The sequence below is a fragment of the Anguilla anguilla genome, chromosome 11, assembly GCF_013347855.1.
Source record: "Anguilla anguilla isolate fAngAng1 chromosome 11, fAngAng1.pri, whole genome shotgun sequence".
Taxonomy (NCBI): Eukaryota; Metazoa; Chordata; class Actinopteri; order Anguilliformes; family Anguillidae; genus Anguilla; species Anguilla anguilla.
Genome location: NC_049211.1, coordinates 23,516,480 through 23,534,146, shown reverse-complemented (window position 1 = coordinate 23,534,146; position 17,667 = coordinate 23,516,480). Strand labels below are relative to the sequence as shown.

General features: G+C 42.2%; 1 protein-coding gene across 3 annotated transcripts in view; it reads left to right on the top strand.

Moving 5' to 3' along the window:
- The first annotated feature begins 648 nt into the window (after positions 1-648).
- Positions 649-17,667, top strand: part of ptpn22 (protein tyrosine phosphatase non-receptor type 22) — a 29,589-nt gene continuing 12,570 nt past the window's right edge. For 2 of the 3 annotated variants that reach the window (XM_035383423.1, XM_035383421.1), the window contains exons 1-11: positions 650-928; positions 5,418-5,526; positions 5,917-5,993; positions 6,328-6,423; positions 8,336-8,374; positions 9,588-9,659; positions 11,338-11,397; positions 12,098-12,240; positions 14,926-14,992; positions 15,399-15,476; positions 16,157-16,243. In XM_035383423.1, coding sequence (XP_035239314.1) covers positions 827-928; positions 5,418-5,526; positions 5,917-5,993; positions 6,328-6,423; positions 8,336-8,374; positions 9,588-9,659; positions 11,338-11,397; positions 12,098-12,240; positions 14,926-14,992; positions 15,399-15,476; positions 16,157-16,243 — 930 coding nt within the window. In that variant the 5' untranslated portion in view covers positions 650-826. Of the gene's footprint in view, positions 929-5,417; positions 5,527-5,916; positions 5,994-6,327; positions 6,424-8,335; positions 8,375-9,587; positions 9,660-11,337; positions 11,398-12,097; positions 12,241-14,925; positions 14,993-15,398; positions 15,477-16,156; positions 16,244-17,667 lie in introns of all 3 variants that reach the window. The other variant, XM_035383422.1, reaches the window with a different exon arrangement.

Genomic DNA, 17,667 nt, shown 5'->3' with positions numbered 1-17,667 from the left:
CTTTCATATGGAGTTAGCTAAGCGCTAAAACTGCCATTAGATGCAAATCCATTGCTCTGACAGGACACCTGAAGCATTCCAGATCTATGATTCAGACGTATCGAAGCTCCGCAATGGAGCCTGCCAGTCTGAGCCTCCAGAGTGAAACTGACTGGGCTTCATCTGGAGAAAATGAAAATGACCTTGGCCAAGGTGACGCGCCCCATCCAATGTTACGGGGGAGGGCGGAGCAGCAACTGGGCCGTGGCGGGTGGAATGCCGGCGAGGGGAGGGACCCGTCTGACCTGGTTTGGGCCGGTAACTTCCCTCCCTGCCACCTCTCCTGAATGCATCTTAACTGGCTGTGCAGGCTCCCATGTACATGCACTTCTTTCTCCCCAGCACAGCTGCACAAGTCTCTCTCACGCACATATGCAATACACACACACACACACACTCAAACACACACACACATACACAGGCACACACAATCACTCACAAACACACACAAACACAGATATACAAAAAAAAACACAAACACACACACACCCACATAGGCTCATGAGTTCTCACACCACTGAAGCACCTCCCCCAAACTGGGCAGTCTTTAGGACCCAGCGGAGCAGAGGACAGGGAAGAAGGGGGTGGGAGAGGGGGGGCGCGATATTTTTAATCTGACCACAGAACCTGTTAGTTGCCGCTTCCTTCAAAATCGCTCAGAGGGTGCCTAAATCACATTGCATCTCAATTCGCTGAAGGCTGTGGACTGCCAGCCCCACCAGTACTGGCCTCAATGTCCTGACACGACCAGCAGCGTCAGCCTTGGACCACCAGCTCGCGCCCCAGGATGGACCGCCAAGCCGAGGCTCTGAACAGCCTCCTAGCCCGGATCACCAGCAAGGAGGCGGAGCCGGAGGAGGCAGAGGGGGGCTTCGCCGGAGAGTTCTCTGTGAGTTCTCACTGCTCTCTGCTCTCTCTGGCGCTTTCTGCCTAACACCAGGCTTTCTTAACCCCTAATTCACTGGAGTACTCCCTCTCCCTCCCTCTATCTCTCTGTCCCTCTCTGTCTGAAAGTTGTGTAGTCTTGAGCGCTGCTTCTGTACAGATCGCAGAAGTCTAAGCACCCCCAGCTTTCGGCATTGTTGTGAGGCTACAGGCGAGGAGGAGACAGAAAGTACGGCTTATGCACACGCGACCCTTGTCTGAACACGCACCACATTTTTCAGCCTCACGATGGCCTGTTTCACTGCCATTGACAGTACTTTGCTCCTCACGTTGAGAGACAAGAGCAACAGACTCCAAATGCAAATATCACACCGAGAATCAAATTTAGACCTTTTGCAGCTTTTTGGTACATGAACTAATGATGCAATGACACACAGCTGGCCAAGAAACAGCTGAGCAGCCAATTGTCAAATGACTTCTGGTGTCCTAAAATGGGGGAACTATGTATAAAGAGGACTATAATATAAAGGTTCACTTGATATGGATGTAAGTACACTCAAAGTTTACAGTCTGCTCTTCAACTCATATTTGTTTCATTTCTAATCCAATGTGCTGGAGTTCAGCGAAATGACAGAAATTGTGCCACAGTTCAAATACTTACTGTAAGCATGGCACTGTGTGTGTGTGTGTGTGTGTGTGTGTGCAAAGTGTAATTTACTGTTGGAAGTTTTATAATCAGCTGGAACATGTACTTCTTTGTCCAGTATTTTTCTACATAAAATGAAAATATTCATGCAAAGAAAACCTTTCTTTTTTTCTGGCTTGTATACTTTATTTTTAATTACTGATGGTGCCACTTGTGGTCACAAAGATGACTGTTTCAGATAAAAAATGGCTCTGAGAAACAGCAACAGAAGAAAGGCTACAGATTAAGGGCAGCCTATCAAATTTCTTCTTTAAGCACAGTGTTTCCATAGCTTGTGCCAGCACTGCATATACTGTACAAACACACATAAAAATATGACGTTTTTAGTTAGACCCTGAACAAAGAACTGAACTGAACAAATTGAACTGACTTGCATTTGAACAACCACTTCCTTTTGAGTTTATTGTCCTTTAAGAAAATAATGAGCACCGTCCACTTAGCATATCATTGCAAGGCTTATTTTAAGGGGCTCACCTCATGAATTTGCGTCATTTCACATGAAATGCCTTCTGCTTCAAACATGTTTCCATTTATTGTGCTGTTGCCCAACACCGAACACAAAAAACAGGAACTGTGAGGTGAGACGTGCAACATTTGCTGCCTTTTTAATGTTTTTATCTGCAGTTGACTTACTTGAAGCTGCTTAGAGTAGCTTTAGTGGGGGGAGCAGATCAATAGACCTAGAGTACAAGGCAGGGAAAGAACAGTGATATCAGAACACCTACCCATGGCATTCAACAGGCCAAGATAATCCAGCGTTTAAATCTTTCAGCAACAGAAAGTCGTCCGTGTGTCTGTGGGCACACTGATATGCCAGCCTTGTGTGACAGGCCAGCTACAGGCTCCTGATTTGCTCCAGTACTCAAAAATCTCCCATCTGAGAATGTTATTTTATGTGTAACCTGTGACTGTGCTCACGTGCACACACACACACACACCTACACACACAAACAACAGCACGTACGTGCACACATTTTATGATACTGTAGGTGGGCACCTTTTCCAGCTCACCAGCACACATATGTTCACCAGCACACACATACACACGCAAACACAGACATAAACATGCACACATGTGTATACACATGTACACACACACACACACACACACATACACACACACACACATGCACACATATGTGCACACACAAACAGAAACATACTCACACATGTACACACGTTCGCACACACATGCACACACACATACACACGTACACGTACACACATACAAATGAATACGACATATTATTGTACATGTGATTGCTTGATTTAGAGGGACTCAGCCAATTGAGGCACACAGAAAGCTCTCCTCCAGTGTCTCATCCCATTGCCCTGGCTGGCTGTCCTCCCAGCATGACACAAGCTGCTAGCACTGGAGCAAAGAGTGACACCACAGTGACAGGGCCGCGCCCTCCTCCCCAGATGCCGCCAGCATTGCATCATGCCTGCGCTGCCTTGAGACTCTGAGTATACCAGCTTGCAACAAACACCCCCCCCCCTCCCAAACTCCCTCCAGCCTCCCCAGTACAAAAGGCGCTCTGTAGACCCAGCTGCGCAGACGGCCCATTGTGCCTGCACCGTCTGCTTTTGGGCCTGTGAGACCAGTGCCTGCCATGAAAAGGCCTGTGTGTTTTCACCAGGAAGGCACAGGCTGTATTTTTATATGGATTCAATGTGGAATCCATCACCAGGAGGAAGTCCCTCTCAGCAATGGGGGTCTGCTGCTCTCTCTGCTTTTTCACACACAAGCACCAGGCTCTGTGCATCGAGGGCCACACTGCACACTGATAGATGTGTGCACCCCCTGTCACATTATGCTTAAAAGTGCCCCTTGCCCATAAACTACATGGATGCATGAAGCATTGATGTCATGCTCAGTGGAGTCACTGCCAAATAGTGCAACCTGCTGCACTGATATGACCTGTTGTAAAGGCAGAACATACGGTTAGGAGAGACCATGGTCAGGACTGGAGCATCAGGGCTTGCTCATTGTTTAGTTCTGCAGTGGGCTGATTGAGTTGATAAAGGACAGTTTTTTTGCAGTGCTTTTTTCCAGTCCACATTGTGGTAAAACGATCCCTTGGTTGATGGGTTAATTGAGAGAAAAGGCTGGGATGAAGGCCTACAGTTCCTTCTGTTTATGGCAATGGCAATATGACATACTGCAAAGTTTTTTAATTAGAATATGATATGGTAAGATAGGAACTTTCTAAAGGTTGACCAGAAGGCTTTTGACCCTTTCCAATGATTGGTCAACTCATTTTCAGGATAGCAGGAGCTATGTGACAGGATAGCAGCAGCTATGGAAGCTTTTTGTCTGATATTGTAACGCAAAACACTAATCAAACTCAAATATTGCTACTCTAAGTTTCCATTGCCAGATGTCTGACAATCATAAATTTACTAATATAAAATTGGGAGACAGTGAGATTTCATGAACATGCTAATTCCAATGACAGGAGCTAGTGTTTGCTATCAGGGGTTAACTTGTACAAACCAATCAAAACACTTTGCTGTGCTTGCCAAAGCATAATGATTGGTTCATGTGACTGAGTTAATGATAGCATGAGAGCTCCACCCATTTTGGGGTTTAGGGTGCCTCACTCTCTCTTCCGTACAAATATCAAGGTTGCTGCCTGGTTTACATCCAGAAGTGAAGCACAGTATCTGCTTAGCTAATGCAACCCAGGTGCGTGTGCTATCTCCGCCGGTAGGCGTGACCGAGATGAATCGGGTTCTCCACCAGACCGAATACAACAGCCTGATATTCCTGATGCAAAAAATAAACAAATAAATGCAACACACCCTTGTGAGGGCCATGGCGGGCCTGCACCCTGTCACCTTTCCGCCCGATCTCTTTGCTTTGCTCAGATGAAGTTTGCCTATAGAGTGACTTAATTTTTCACAAAAAATATCATCAGGGGTTAAATGTCCAGTCAGGATAAAATGTAAAATTTAGAGCTCCTGTCTCTGATTCATTCAGAAGTGAATGAATCAGAGACAGGAGGATCCTTATGTGTACCTCATATAACCTTGAATGAATCAGAGACAGGAGGATCCTTATGTGTTCCTCATATAACCTTTGGAAACAGTTTCGGCCAATTGGATGGCTAATTTGATATGAAAGCTATGACACAGTAGCCAGGTTCCCGTTTTTTGTTGTTGAATATTTCAAAAACAACTAACCACTAACATTTAACTCATGTGTGGTGCAACAGTATCTAACATTAAGCAAAGGGAGGGACGTGCAAAGCATGTTTGTGTGGCTGTGAGTGTGTCATCAGTATGTGTGCAACAACTTGTAACTGGTGGGAACAGAGGTTGGGCCATGGAAACCATCACGTCAGATCTTATTGGCTGGGCAGTAGTTTCCACTTCCTCAAAGGGGAGTTTCATTTTCAGCCCTCAAACATGAATAACGCCCCGGTGGAAATTCCAGCTACCAGCGTAAGAAGGAATCTGGTTGGAACCGGCTTCTGCTCCAGCTGGATATCATCTGAAAATTGGTGATAGTCTGTTGCCTGTACCATGCTGGTCCACCAGCTGGACATGGTCTTGCCGACATGATTGCTCTTTCAACCATCTTGTTGCCTGCTTGACCATCTTCAAACCAGCTGGACCAGCTTAAAACTAGGCTGGAAATTTAAGGCAATGTTGGAATCATTTTTAGAGACATTTACAGTATATTGCCCCAGGTGATAGTCTTGTCAATTGTTGCTCTGTAAAAAAAAAATTTAGAATAGATTGTTTTGAGTGGATGGCTAAATGGATTGACTTTCCACTGCAGATGCTGAAGACGCTTTCAACTAAGTACCGCACAGAAAAGATCTTCTCCATGAAGGTAGCCGAGAAGCGAGAGAACGTGAAGAAAAACAGATACAAGGACATCATGCCCTGTGAGTGTCTCCACCGGGTAACACGCGGTCAGGGGTGGAGTAAGGGGCAGGGGGCAATCTGTGTTCAGCCAGCACATGCCGTTCTATCGACGTCACGACAATGCTTTGAGAGTGTCACATCCTGGGCCCGGGGTTTGAAGGTCCATGCAAAGTTCAAAGCACAATGGGACTATAGAGCAAGCAATTACTGAATCACAAGTCAACCTGAATATCACAGCCACTGTATCAACACCACTGCTGCCTGCTACGATCACACAGCTAGGTTTGTTGAAACAAGTGGATATGATTGGGCAAAATGGTTCATTTACAGAGTGTCACCAGACTTGATTATTTATGTTTGAAAAGCTGTAAACCGTTGACCTGGCGTGCCTTTGTCTTATCTTACTCCAGTTGACCACACTAGAGTGAAGCTCTCCTTTATCACCTCAGACACTGACAATGACTACATCAATGCCAGCTTCATCAAGGTAGGACAGGCCTTGAAATACCATTGGTTCAGATCCAAACTGTGCTGTGACGCTAGCTCTGACTGCTGCACTCGTGAACACGTAAACACACAGTGGGATTAGTTAACTGAAGTTATAGAATCCCATCAGCTTTTCAAAGCTGAAAAATTGCAGTTCATTCCTGAAGATTTAAATTTGAGCCAATTCAACATGGCTGCCTGCTCCATCAGACTGCTGTCCACTGTTTTTGAACAAATGGAGACCTTCCAGTCATTCCATCATATAGTGCTGTTATGGCAGCCTCCCATCCTACTGTCATCCATGAAGTGAGACACTATGGCCTGTGTGTCCCCAGGGTGCGCTGCAGCAGAGGGCCTATATTGCCACCCAGGGTCCCCTGCCTCACACAGTACAGGACTTCTGGAGGATGATCTGGGAGTACAATGTTAAGGTGAGATGTATTTTCCAAGTCCTATGTGGATGAATGTCTCATACATACTATCTATGGTGCATTTGTCTTACTTTGTTAATGTCTCTTGTGGCCACAAAACAATAATTTAAGGCATTGTTGGAATCACTTTTAGAGACATTTACAGTATATTGATCCAGGGTTGAAATGTGTATAATATGTTCACGGGTGATGGGACCCCCTGCTTTTCCTTGTTTGCATTATTGACTTAAATGAAAAGTTTATTTTCAATTGTAAATAGAATGTTCAATATATATACAATATTGAATGGCTTCTGTATTAATCTGTGTATTCATTTGGTCAGCGAGTAGTTTGCTGGATCTACTCCACAGCTGTGCATTATACCACAGATGGTCTTGTCTCTTGGGTTAGATAGTTTCTTCATGCAGGTTATAGGACAATAATCAGCACTTGTCTTGTAGAACATTTAACTTTATTATTTTTTTTTTTTAATCAAGCTGCATTATAATAATAAAAAAGCTCCAGGAATCTATTTTTATCTTTGATATTCTTTATTTTTGCTATTTTTCTTTCTTAGCAAGTTTTCTGTATCAGAAGGATGAGTTCAAACTGTACCTCCACACTGTGAAAAAATTGACAGTAACTTTTGTTAATGATCCCAAATTTTATTGAAGAGACTTTCTATTCTAAAACGATGAATTGAATGCTATTTCAAATGCAAGTCAATCTGCAGAATAAAAGCATTGGTGGAAATGAGTTCAACTTAAATGTCATACTGACACAGATTCCCCCTCAGTTATACAGAGTTATAAGTGCATGGAATACAGTAGCTTATCAGAGCGCTTGTAGGAAGCAGAGGCCATTGGAGCATTTAAAACCTGGGTCTGTATTACATTACATTACATTACAGGCATTTAGCAGACGCTCTTATCCAGAGCGACTTACACAACTTTTTACATAGCATTTTTACATTGTATCCATTTATACAGCTGGATATATATACTGAAGCAATGCAGGTTAAGTACCTTGCTCAAGGGTACAACGGCAGTGTCCTTACCCGGGAATCGAACCGGCGACCTTTCGGTTACAAGCCCAGTTCCTTACCCACTGTGCCACACTCCGTCCTCATCAATGGTATCAATGGTGTGTACCAGAATAAGAGTCTAGAATCAGTTTAGCCTATTAGGCCATAGTGGAACAGGTTTGGATAAGGATAAACCCAATTCTAGATCCTACTCAGAGACTCGTTATGGATACGTTCCACTGTCAGCTTTGCTTGTCCTCCACCAGAATAGCCCTTCCCCTGGTGAATGGAAATATACTGTCGTAAACAAAGCCTGCCCCATTTATGCAGAACACATGTCCAATCATTAATTACTAGTTGGCATGTAGAGTTAATTGGTGCTGTGAAGGGTGTCTTGGATGACAAATTGCCAGAACTAATTAGTATTCCATTTAAATGTGAGCAGTCTGTGGTGATTAGCCAGCTACTCTCTTTCTGTCACTAGACAATGCCAGCACTTTCCACAAATGGTCCTTCATAAGAGCTATATGACTCCTTCATAAGTAGTGCCTAGTACTTTTATAAGCATTACAGAAAGATTCACCAATGATTGTGTTAACAAACACAAAAAGGCATACGATGCGCTATGTCAGCAGTGATGCAGTAAGTGACACACCATACACCTTTTTGTGGCTTTTGAATGTATAAAGGTCAAATGTAGTGCTTATGAAGAGTCAAGTAGCTCTCATGAAGGGCTTAAATAGTTCTTTTAAAGGACAACTCACAGAAACGGATACCGGCACTATCTGTGCATCTGCCTGCATGGGGTTGTTGTCCTTACCCGTAGCCTGACCTCTGATACTGTCTGTGACTCTGTCTGTAACTGAGCTGATTTGTATCCAGACATTGTGTGTTCTCTTTGCTTCTCAGATCATTGTCATGGCCTGCAGGGAGTTTGAGATGGGCAGGGTGAGTCTGCTCTTATGCCTGGCCGCACTGCACGTTGAATGAAATGTCCGCATCTTATCACACTGTTTGAATTCCATTCAAATTTATTGCTTTAAAGGGCATAGAGGACATGACTGATGGAGTGGCAACAAGTGGCTGCCAAATTAATGACAGGAATAGGCCTAGTAGATTGATGACTAAATACTTAAACATAAATATTGTTCTAATGGGTTGCTTGAGTTCTGGGGAAATTTAAATTTTTTTATCTTTTCTCAATAGAAAAACAAATTTCAGACATTCACAAATACTCAATTAGCAAATACTCCTACAATACGTTCTATTAAATATGTGGTCTGAATTATCACTAGGGCTTTTGAAACAGGAAGCACATGTTCGTAGTTGTACTTAAATGAACTTTAGATCTGAGCTGTACACATATAGATGGCTAGGTGGGTAAGTCCAGCTTAGTGGTCAAATTTGTAAATGACCGCCCTAGTTAATTAAACCATCATTCTAAATCATTTGTTAAAATGTCAGCTACCACAGTTTGACATCTGAAGAAGAGGTATAAATAGTACTATTTCCTGTCAGCACCAGCACAGCCAGAGTTAAGCAAACACAAAAGAAAAAAATATCACAAAGAAAAACAAAAAACAAAAACAAAATCAATATAATAAGACTATATTATACTACTCTGGATGGATCTTTATGTCAAAGATTTTTGTTTCCAGTGTCTCCACAGACATTGACTCCATTGTCAAAACATTCCTGTGACATTTGAGCAACATTTAACTATTTAAAACATTTGAAAGCATTGTAAGTGATAACTGTGCATGTTTGACTGTAAATCTATTCCTGCTGTATAGTTCATGACACTTACTCATTGGGTTACTTCTGTTTCTGAACACATGCCCTTATTTGTCACACTTTGTATGATATTCATTACATTAAATTACAGGCATTTAGCAGACACTCTTATCCAGAGCAACTTACACAACTTTCACATAGCATTTACATTGTATCCATTAATATAGCTGGATACACAGTGTACTGAAGCAATGCAGGTTAAGTAGCCTGTTCATCTCTGTGAGCTAGCAAACTGCAGGCTATTGAACTACAATGCAGAATCTCAGGCCCATGTTGTCATATTTTGTATTCCATGAGAATGTTTGACATGTAAATGTCTGGTGGCTGTACTTGTGTGTTAAATATTGTCACGCTTGCCATGCCACAGAAAAAGTGTGAGCGGTACTGGCCTGAAAAGGGAGAGGAGCCATTTGTATGTGATCCCTTCACCATTCACTATGTGAGTATTTCCTCCCCTGTCCTAACCACTTCCTGTGCTTAGGCACTGTCCTCAATGTGCCATCTGCCCCTATGGGCTGATTTTTTTGCCCTCTTCCACACATTTTTTTTTTCTTTTTGAGACCTTTTTATTATTGGACAGAAATGAATAATTTAATAGAACCATCATTGTTTCATTTGCGTCCCTGGTGAGCAATTACTCCCCTCAGCATTAATTTATTTATCTTATTTATTTATTAATTTTGTAATTTCCCAGAAACGGTACAGTCAACTTCTCTTACATAGCAACTCATCACACAGTGCATTTTGAAGATGACTTGTATTCCAAAAGAGAGGACACAGCAATACTGAGGTGGATTCACCTCAGTGCCATCATTCACAGACATAACTAGTGTTTTTTTTAGTTTTTTTTTTTAAGAAAACGATGCTATTAACCAGGATTAACCCAGCAGAATTTTATGTGATTTTGGTGATGAATACAGAATGCTATGTGACTCTGCACCAACAGCTACGCTCTTGCTGACATCATGCCTGGGCGCATTACATTGCTGGAATGCATACCACAGTTTGGCAGTTGATTTTGTTTCACTTGTATCTAACCTGGTAACATTTCTTTGATGACCTGAAAGCACACACTTTACAGAATGGGTTGGTTTTACTGATGTCATCATTTCTAAATTAAACTATGGCTAAACCTGTGTGGATGACATAGACACAATCAGTCAGCTCCTGCAAATAATCAAAACTGTTCAACTTCAATTTCTCTCGCAAATACGAGTAGATGCATTCTGGACAGCTGCCAGTATAAAGGTGGATGACAGCTGCCATTATAATCCCTTTTGGGAAGGATCAACAAAGCAGTGATATCTGGCCGTGTAGGTGAAAAAGCTTCAGAGAATATACAGAATTTAATTTGGTTTTGGACTCATAGGAGAGAAGCCAGAAGTCCACACACCGTTTGAATCTAGATCTGACAAGGATGTTATTCAGATCAAGAAATTTCACATAATTTTCATGTGCAATAATGCTTCTCTTGGAAATTCACAAATGCCCAGATGTCTGTCTCATGCAGATAGCCACAAAGAAGCATTATTCTTGAAAGTTGCTATTACAAAGATATTTTAAACATGATGGACTGAAATAGCTGACAGTAGAGTAATGTTCAAGAGGTTTTGGGGTATTTTCTGAAGTAAACCTTAGGCACAAACAAAATAAGTGGACAAAGACATGAATTATCAATCTGGACAGGATCTTATCCTTGGCAATATGCACGTTCAGGTCATTTTGCCCTAAACTGAATCTCCAGCAGATCATATCTGTGATTATTAAAATTCTGTGTAGCTGATGTTCGGCCACATCCCCTGAACACCATTGCAAAGTCACAATGGGATTATGAAATAAGAACATGAACTTCATAGGTACTATGTCTGCTTTTCTGGCTAAAGTGAGGTGGTGCTCTTCTTGTGGACATGTTCAGTCACTAAGTGAGTAATTGGGAGACATGACCATTTCAATTACTGCTTCCACCAATTACAGGCTGTAATTCAATACTGTGCCTTCAATCAACCTATCAGATGACGTTATTTGCATGGAAACTGCCATATCATTGCTAAATCCGTTTTACAAAAATAAAATATATGTTTTTTATAAATAGATTGATTTCTGTTTTTCTGCTGTAGGAATCTATGGAAAGTAAAGGGGACTACCTCACCAGGGTTTTAAAGGTGACTTACCGCAATGTGAGTACACTTATGTTAGACTCTCTTTTATGAATGTGGATGTTAACCGTAAACCCTTTGTGCTAACTAATCTGCAGACACAGCACAGATGTCAGGGAATAGCAACAAACCCCCATGGACATATGATGAATATTAATATAGCCATACATTAGCAATTAATTGTGCATGAATTTCCATTTTAATGGTATTGCAATCAAACTTATTCAGCTGCCGAGCAGATTTTATGGCTCATATTTAGCTTTTTTTTAACATCCATTTACATAGCTTGATATTTGCTGAAACAAAACAGGTTAAGTACTTGGCTGACCTACTCAGCAGCAGCATCACACTTTGGATTCAAACTGAAACCATACAAGACAGCAAGACTACTTTCCAAACAAGACCCTGTGCAAGGAGTCCATTTTCTAGTACCTGAAAACCACAACAACAGCAACAACAACTATAATATCAAACACATGGTTTATCAAATAGCTTTGTGGTACATGCTAAACACTGTACCATATTAATAAAGCACATTGTGCTTTAATGACTTACAAAACCGTACCATGGTCTAAACTGTGTTTATATGCAGTTTAGAAATATTTTGCACTGCCTTGTACGCCGTATTATAAAATAAATAATAATTGTTTTAAATTGTTAGCATATCTCACTTTACATTCTGCCTGTACAGTAAGGTTTGTTTGTCTCAATTCCCCTCCAGACATCCCGCATGTTGTGGCAGCTGCACTATGTGAATTGGCCAGACCACGGCGTGCCGGCCTCCATCCCACCAATCCTGGAGCTGCTCCAGGAGATGCGGTCCTACCAGGAGCATGACGATGTGCCCATCTGCATCCACTGCAGGTGCGCTACCTTTCGTTACGTTTAGCAGACGCTCTTATCCAGAGCAACTGGCAACGTGACAGAACATAACCACATTATGTGAGTAGACCTGACTAAGAAACACCGCGCCAACATCATAGAATGTTTGAGAAAACATTTCAGCATCACCTGCTGTCAGCATAGGGCAAACAGCATTGGGGGGAAGGGGGGGGGGGGGGCACAGATCAAGAGGTTGAAAAAACAGACTGTGATTTAAAAAAAACAGTATGCACAGCTGAGCACAGTACCTCAGCCTGCTCTGAACGCAGGGTTTAACACTGGGACCTGTGCCTGTGCCTCCTGAAATGAAGGCAGCCTGCTCTGTGTGCAGTAGGCGCCACCATGTCATCAGAGCCTCCTGTTTCACTTTTTGGCCATAATATGTGAGGCCCCTTCCCCCACACAGTCACAGAGGAAGTGAATGTGGGTGGCTGGCCAGCCACCAGCCTCACCACTTGAACAAGCGACAAGTAGCAGTTTATTTCCATTACGAGAAAGGGACCGATAGCTGCCTGTTAACACAGCTCATACCTGGAGTTTGTGTGCGTGTGCATGTGCGTGTGTGTGGTGGGGAGGGGGGGTGGGGGGGTACACCAAGGCTCCACCCAAATACACACGGTTTGGCATCAGCCAAACAGTGTCAACACTGCAGCAGGTGCTGGGGTTTGTTCTGTGTCCTGGATTACCACAAGAACACCACGCACACGTATCGTTTATTCACTTCGACTTTCAGAAATTCCACGGATACTTCTGTGCTCTGCTCTAGCCTTTTTTTTGTCACTCTAGGCATGATTGATGCGGGGGCTGTGTGGTGTAGTAAGTAATCGCGAAACATACATGGGGGGAGGGGGATTTCACCGACTATCGTGAACACTCCATGTTGTATTTTTCTAATTTTTCCTTTGGTTTGACCCTATAGCTAATTACCAAAATAAAATAATTGCAAAAATAAAAGCAGTTCATCTAAACACTGGAGAGAGGACTCTTTCACAAGGGCGTTAGGGTGAGGAAGTGAGGACATAATACACAGGGTCAAGAGCTTGGATGTCCTCTTTCTTTGCTCAACAAGGCAAGAGCGACATGAGGCGACGTGGCTCAGGAGGTAAGAGCGCTTGTCTGGCAGTCGGAGGGTTGCCGGTTCAAACCCCGCTCTGGGCGTGTCGAAGTGTCCTTGAGCAAGACACCTAACCCCTAACTGCTCTGGCGAATGAGAGGCATCAATTGTAAAGCGCTTTGGATAAAAGCGCTATATAAATGCAGTCCATTTTTTTTTTTTTTTTTTACCAAGAGCAGTCAATCCCCAAACAAAAGAGGTTCAGGGGTTCGATAAGCCTAGCTCTTAACACTGAGTTTCCCTCACATTTTTGTTCTACATTAGTTAGTCAGTGTCTGGCGCCTGTGTGCTGCTCACTAACTCATGGATGGTGTTAGGCAGTCAACCACAAGGGGAGACCTGTGACAAAGGGAGGGCACTGTTTTGAAGGGTGCCTAACAGGCTGAGAGTAATGGTGAAATGAGTGAGAGCGTGAAGCTTGTTTAAGCACTCTTCAATGCAAATACATGGGGCCTCATTTATAAAAAATGTTCTTAGGTTTATACTTAAACTTAGTCTTAAGATCATTTCGATCTTGCTCATGTTCGATTCATAAAAGATACTGAGCATAAAATACATTGCTTACGCAGGTTCTAAGAAGCCCATTTGTAACCTATGCACCTATGATCTATAAATCTCAAATTAACTTAAAATCGATGGCACCTGAACGTGCCTTACAATCAGTGATTTCCCCTTATATTATTGTGAAACACCAGACCCAAGCGAACTGCAATGCACAAACAATCAATAAATACATTTGTTAAAATACCACGCCTGTGTTTATTTAACCCATGTACTAATATATACAAATCTGTGCAGCAATTAACCATTTTCATCCGGTAATAATATTTACTATTAACTAGAGATCTAGTAACGGTGACGCGTTGTTACAATAATGCTAGCACAAATCAGGGTTTAGTCAGGAATAATCATGGACCAAAAGAGAAAAGCAAACTTCTTGAAAGACAAGATCACGGTGATGGTAGAGGAGATTGAAGACAGGCAACACGTATTATTCGATGGACTAAATAGTGGGTTGACAAACAATTAATTCCTCACACTTTTAATTGATAATTCCTATTACATTGTTCATAAAGCTAATGCAAAGTTCACCACAGGCTTGGACGCATATGTGTCCCAAATTGCAATACCCCTACATAACCAGCAGGAAAATCACTTACGTCAAGTTTAGGCTTTGCGTAGAGATAAGATCATTTCCACGTCAAAGTAAGGTTTTATAAATAAACTACTTATACGTGGTTTTCTGCGTAAATCATACTTAAGATCGGAATTGATCGTAAGTCCGTTTTATAAATGAGGCCCATGGACTTGCATATTGCTTACAAAGCTTGTGAATGGGGCAGATTTACCCCGCATGAGAGCCTGTGATATTGTGCGATAACCCCACCCCCCACCCCAGAAAGAATTCAAAGATACTTTTTTCTCTGTTTTTTAAATGCAAAACAATCAGTGGGTTAACATTAATAACTAAGGGAGGACCGAAGTGTTGAAATGCTGTATCAGGCCTGTAGGAGAGCTAACACATTCTGTCTGATGTCTTTATTGGTCTGCAGTGCCGGTTGCGGTAGGACGGGGGTACTGTGCGTCATTGACTACACCTGGAAACTTCTGCGAAACCAGGTACGATGGTTGCTGGTTTAACCCAGGTGGTCTAAGCCACCAGATGTTCTACTCTTATGGCCATTACGTTAAACACAATGGGGGTAAAGGGTTTGCGTGGTTGTGTGTGTGCGTGCATGTGTGCGTGTGTTTGCATGCGTGCGATTATGAGTGTGAGTGTGTGTGTGTGTGTGTGTGCGTATGTGTGCGGTCATGAGTGTGTGTGTGGCTGAGTGGAGGGGTCAGGAAAAGAAAAGACCACTGTTCCAAGTCCAACTAGATGTGTTCTAGAAGTAATAATCAATCAATCAGGGAAACAAATATTGAACCAGCACTATGGTGGTTACCTGTAAATCGATGAAAGAGCAATTAACGGCTAACAGTGGGTGGGAAACCAACGTCAGCTGCTTTACTTGCTACTTTCCAGCTGATCACAGAAGACTTCTGCATCTTCAAACTGGTCCAGGAAATGCGGACACAAAGACCCTCAATAGTTCAAACGAAGGTGAGCGTTATCCAATAAAGCAACACCTCCCTTGTACTGCACATACACTGCATTAGTTAGAGAAATCAATATTCAATTTCAAAATTCTCATTATCTATTTAGTGTTCATACTGGAGGCAGCATTTATTTCAGGTTGGCTATTATTTCAAGGGATACTGTATCTGTGAAAATGATCATTCTAACAACACATATACATCAGCCGTCCAACCAACTACTTGTCTGTGACAATCCTAGAGTAATTAAATACTACAGCAATTCCCTCAGCTTATGTGTTTCATAATTTCATTGTTAATAGTAGCATTAAGACAGTGCCCATCATCTCATGATTAAAATCTATTATTTTGGACATAAACATATCTGGGGAAAGATTACAATGCTTAAATCTGACATGTAATCCATTTATTCGGCTAAGGCTCTTCCGGTTAAGTACCTTGCTCAATGGTGCAGTGGCCTAGCCAGAGCTTAAACAGTAACCCGCAAGTTATGAAAGCAGTTTGTTATCTGCTACACCACACTGCTGCCCTCACTGTGAAAGCATTCCAAATTCAGCTGCATGATGTGAGGAGAAAGTTTTTCTCCTTTGCTGTTACAGTGGCTTTAGGCTGTGGAAGCCACCCTGGTCTGTTTGTGACAGGTAAAAACCTAAACCTGAACTCACACACATCCGGTTCGTCTCCTAGGAGCAGTATGAGCTTGTCTACAGGACCATTAAGATCTTGTTTGAGAACTACCTGCAGATGATGGTCAGCCATTCAAGTGCAGTTGAGGTAAGCGGGGTGGTGGGGGGGAGGCCCAGGCGGGAGAACAACGGCACTCTCGAAAGTCACTGAACCATCAAGCCAAACAAACTATAACTCTCGGTTAAGCAAATCAGCTGATGTCAGTGCTTGTAATTAATAGTCCCTTAGGTTAATTAATGAACATGCAATTCAAAACTCACCACCAGTGCAATCAGCAGCCACGGTGAAGCAGAACGCCCTGATGTCATTCTCACTTATGCACATACCACATATATACCACATATAATTACACAGCTTTTAAAGCCTTTATCTAAATCATCTGCATACATCGCAGTAAGAATAAACAAAGCCTTTGTGCCAACAATTCATCTCTACATGTACAGACACATCTGTCGCTTGCTTTGTTTGCTTGCTTGCTTGCTTGTTTGCCTTTTTGTTTTGTTGCACGGCAAATATAAAATTATCCATAGGCAAAATCAAAGCTTAAATCAATAGTTCACACTACCTCTGGAGGAATAACATGGCTGCACAAGCTGCTCCGAGTTACTTGAAGTGTATTTTCTTGCTTGGTGGACCACAAACCGCCAAACCCCTGTACCTGCCATTTTAAAGTCAGTAGGTTGTCGGCTCTAATCATCTAAAATACAATGTATAACACACAAAAAATTCCTGGACCAATAGGAAACAGACACTAAAATTTAAACAATGCAAAAAACTACATCCTGTCCCTTTAAATTCCATTTTGTAGAGAGGCTTATCTGTTCCTTTCATTTAGCAGTTATGAAGTGAATGTGTTTTCATTGTCTGTTGATCTCTTGTTGCTATATGAAAGTGTGCAGGGACATCGTGCTTGTGTGCGTGTGTGTGTGTGTGTGTGTGTGTGTGCATGTATGTGTCTGTGGGTGCGCGCAGTCCTGTGCATATGGGTGTGTCAGAGCATGACGCCTGTGGCTACTACCTTCATGTGCGATAAAAAGAAATGCTTTAGCCTTGACTGAATCCCCAGGGTTACACTGACATAAAAATAACTCACACTGCAGCCACAACCAGCTGGTCCATTCACACGCGCCATAAACGCTGATTTCTGGGAAGTCCTGCCAGGTTTACATCAAAAAGCAGAGATGCTGCTCTTGAGTTTAACATAAGATTACGTCTGTCTACTTGTTTGTTTGTTCAAATCTTTTTGTTGGTATGACAACCTACTCACCTAAAAGAACCCACTCTGCTTTCACACTGAATTACTGTTTAATCAGTGTTCAGTGTTCTATCTCAAGACTTTGAATATGATAAGGAAATATCATCATGTGTTATAATTGCTCACAATACAATTCTTTTTGTAAATTTTTGTAAGGATTTTTGTACTCACAATTAAGAATTCAAATAGTTTGGGAAGAGACCTACTTCGGTTATAATATACAGGTATATTTTATGCTTTTTAATGAATATTACAC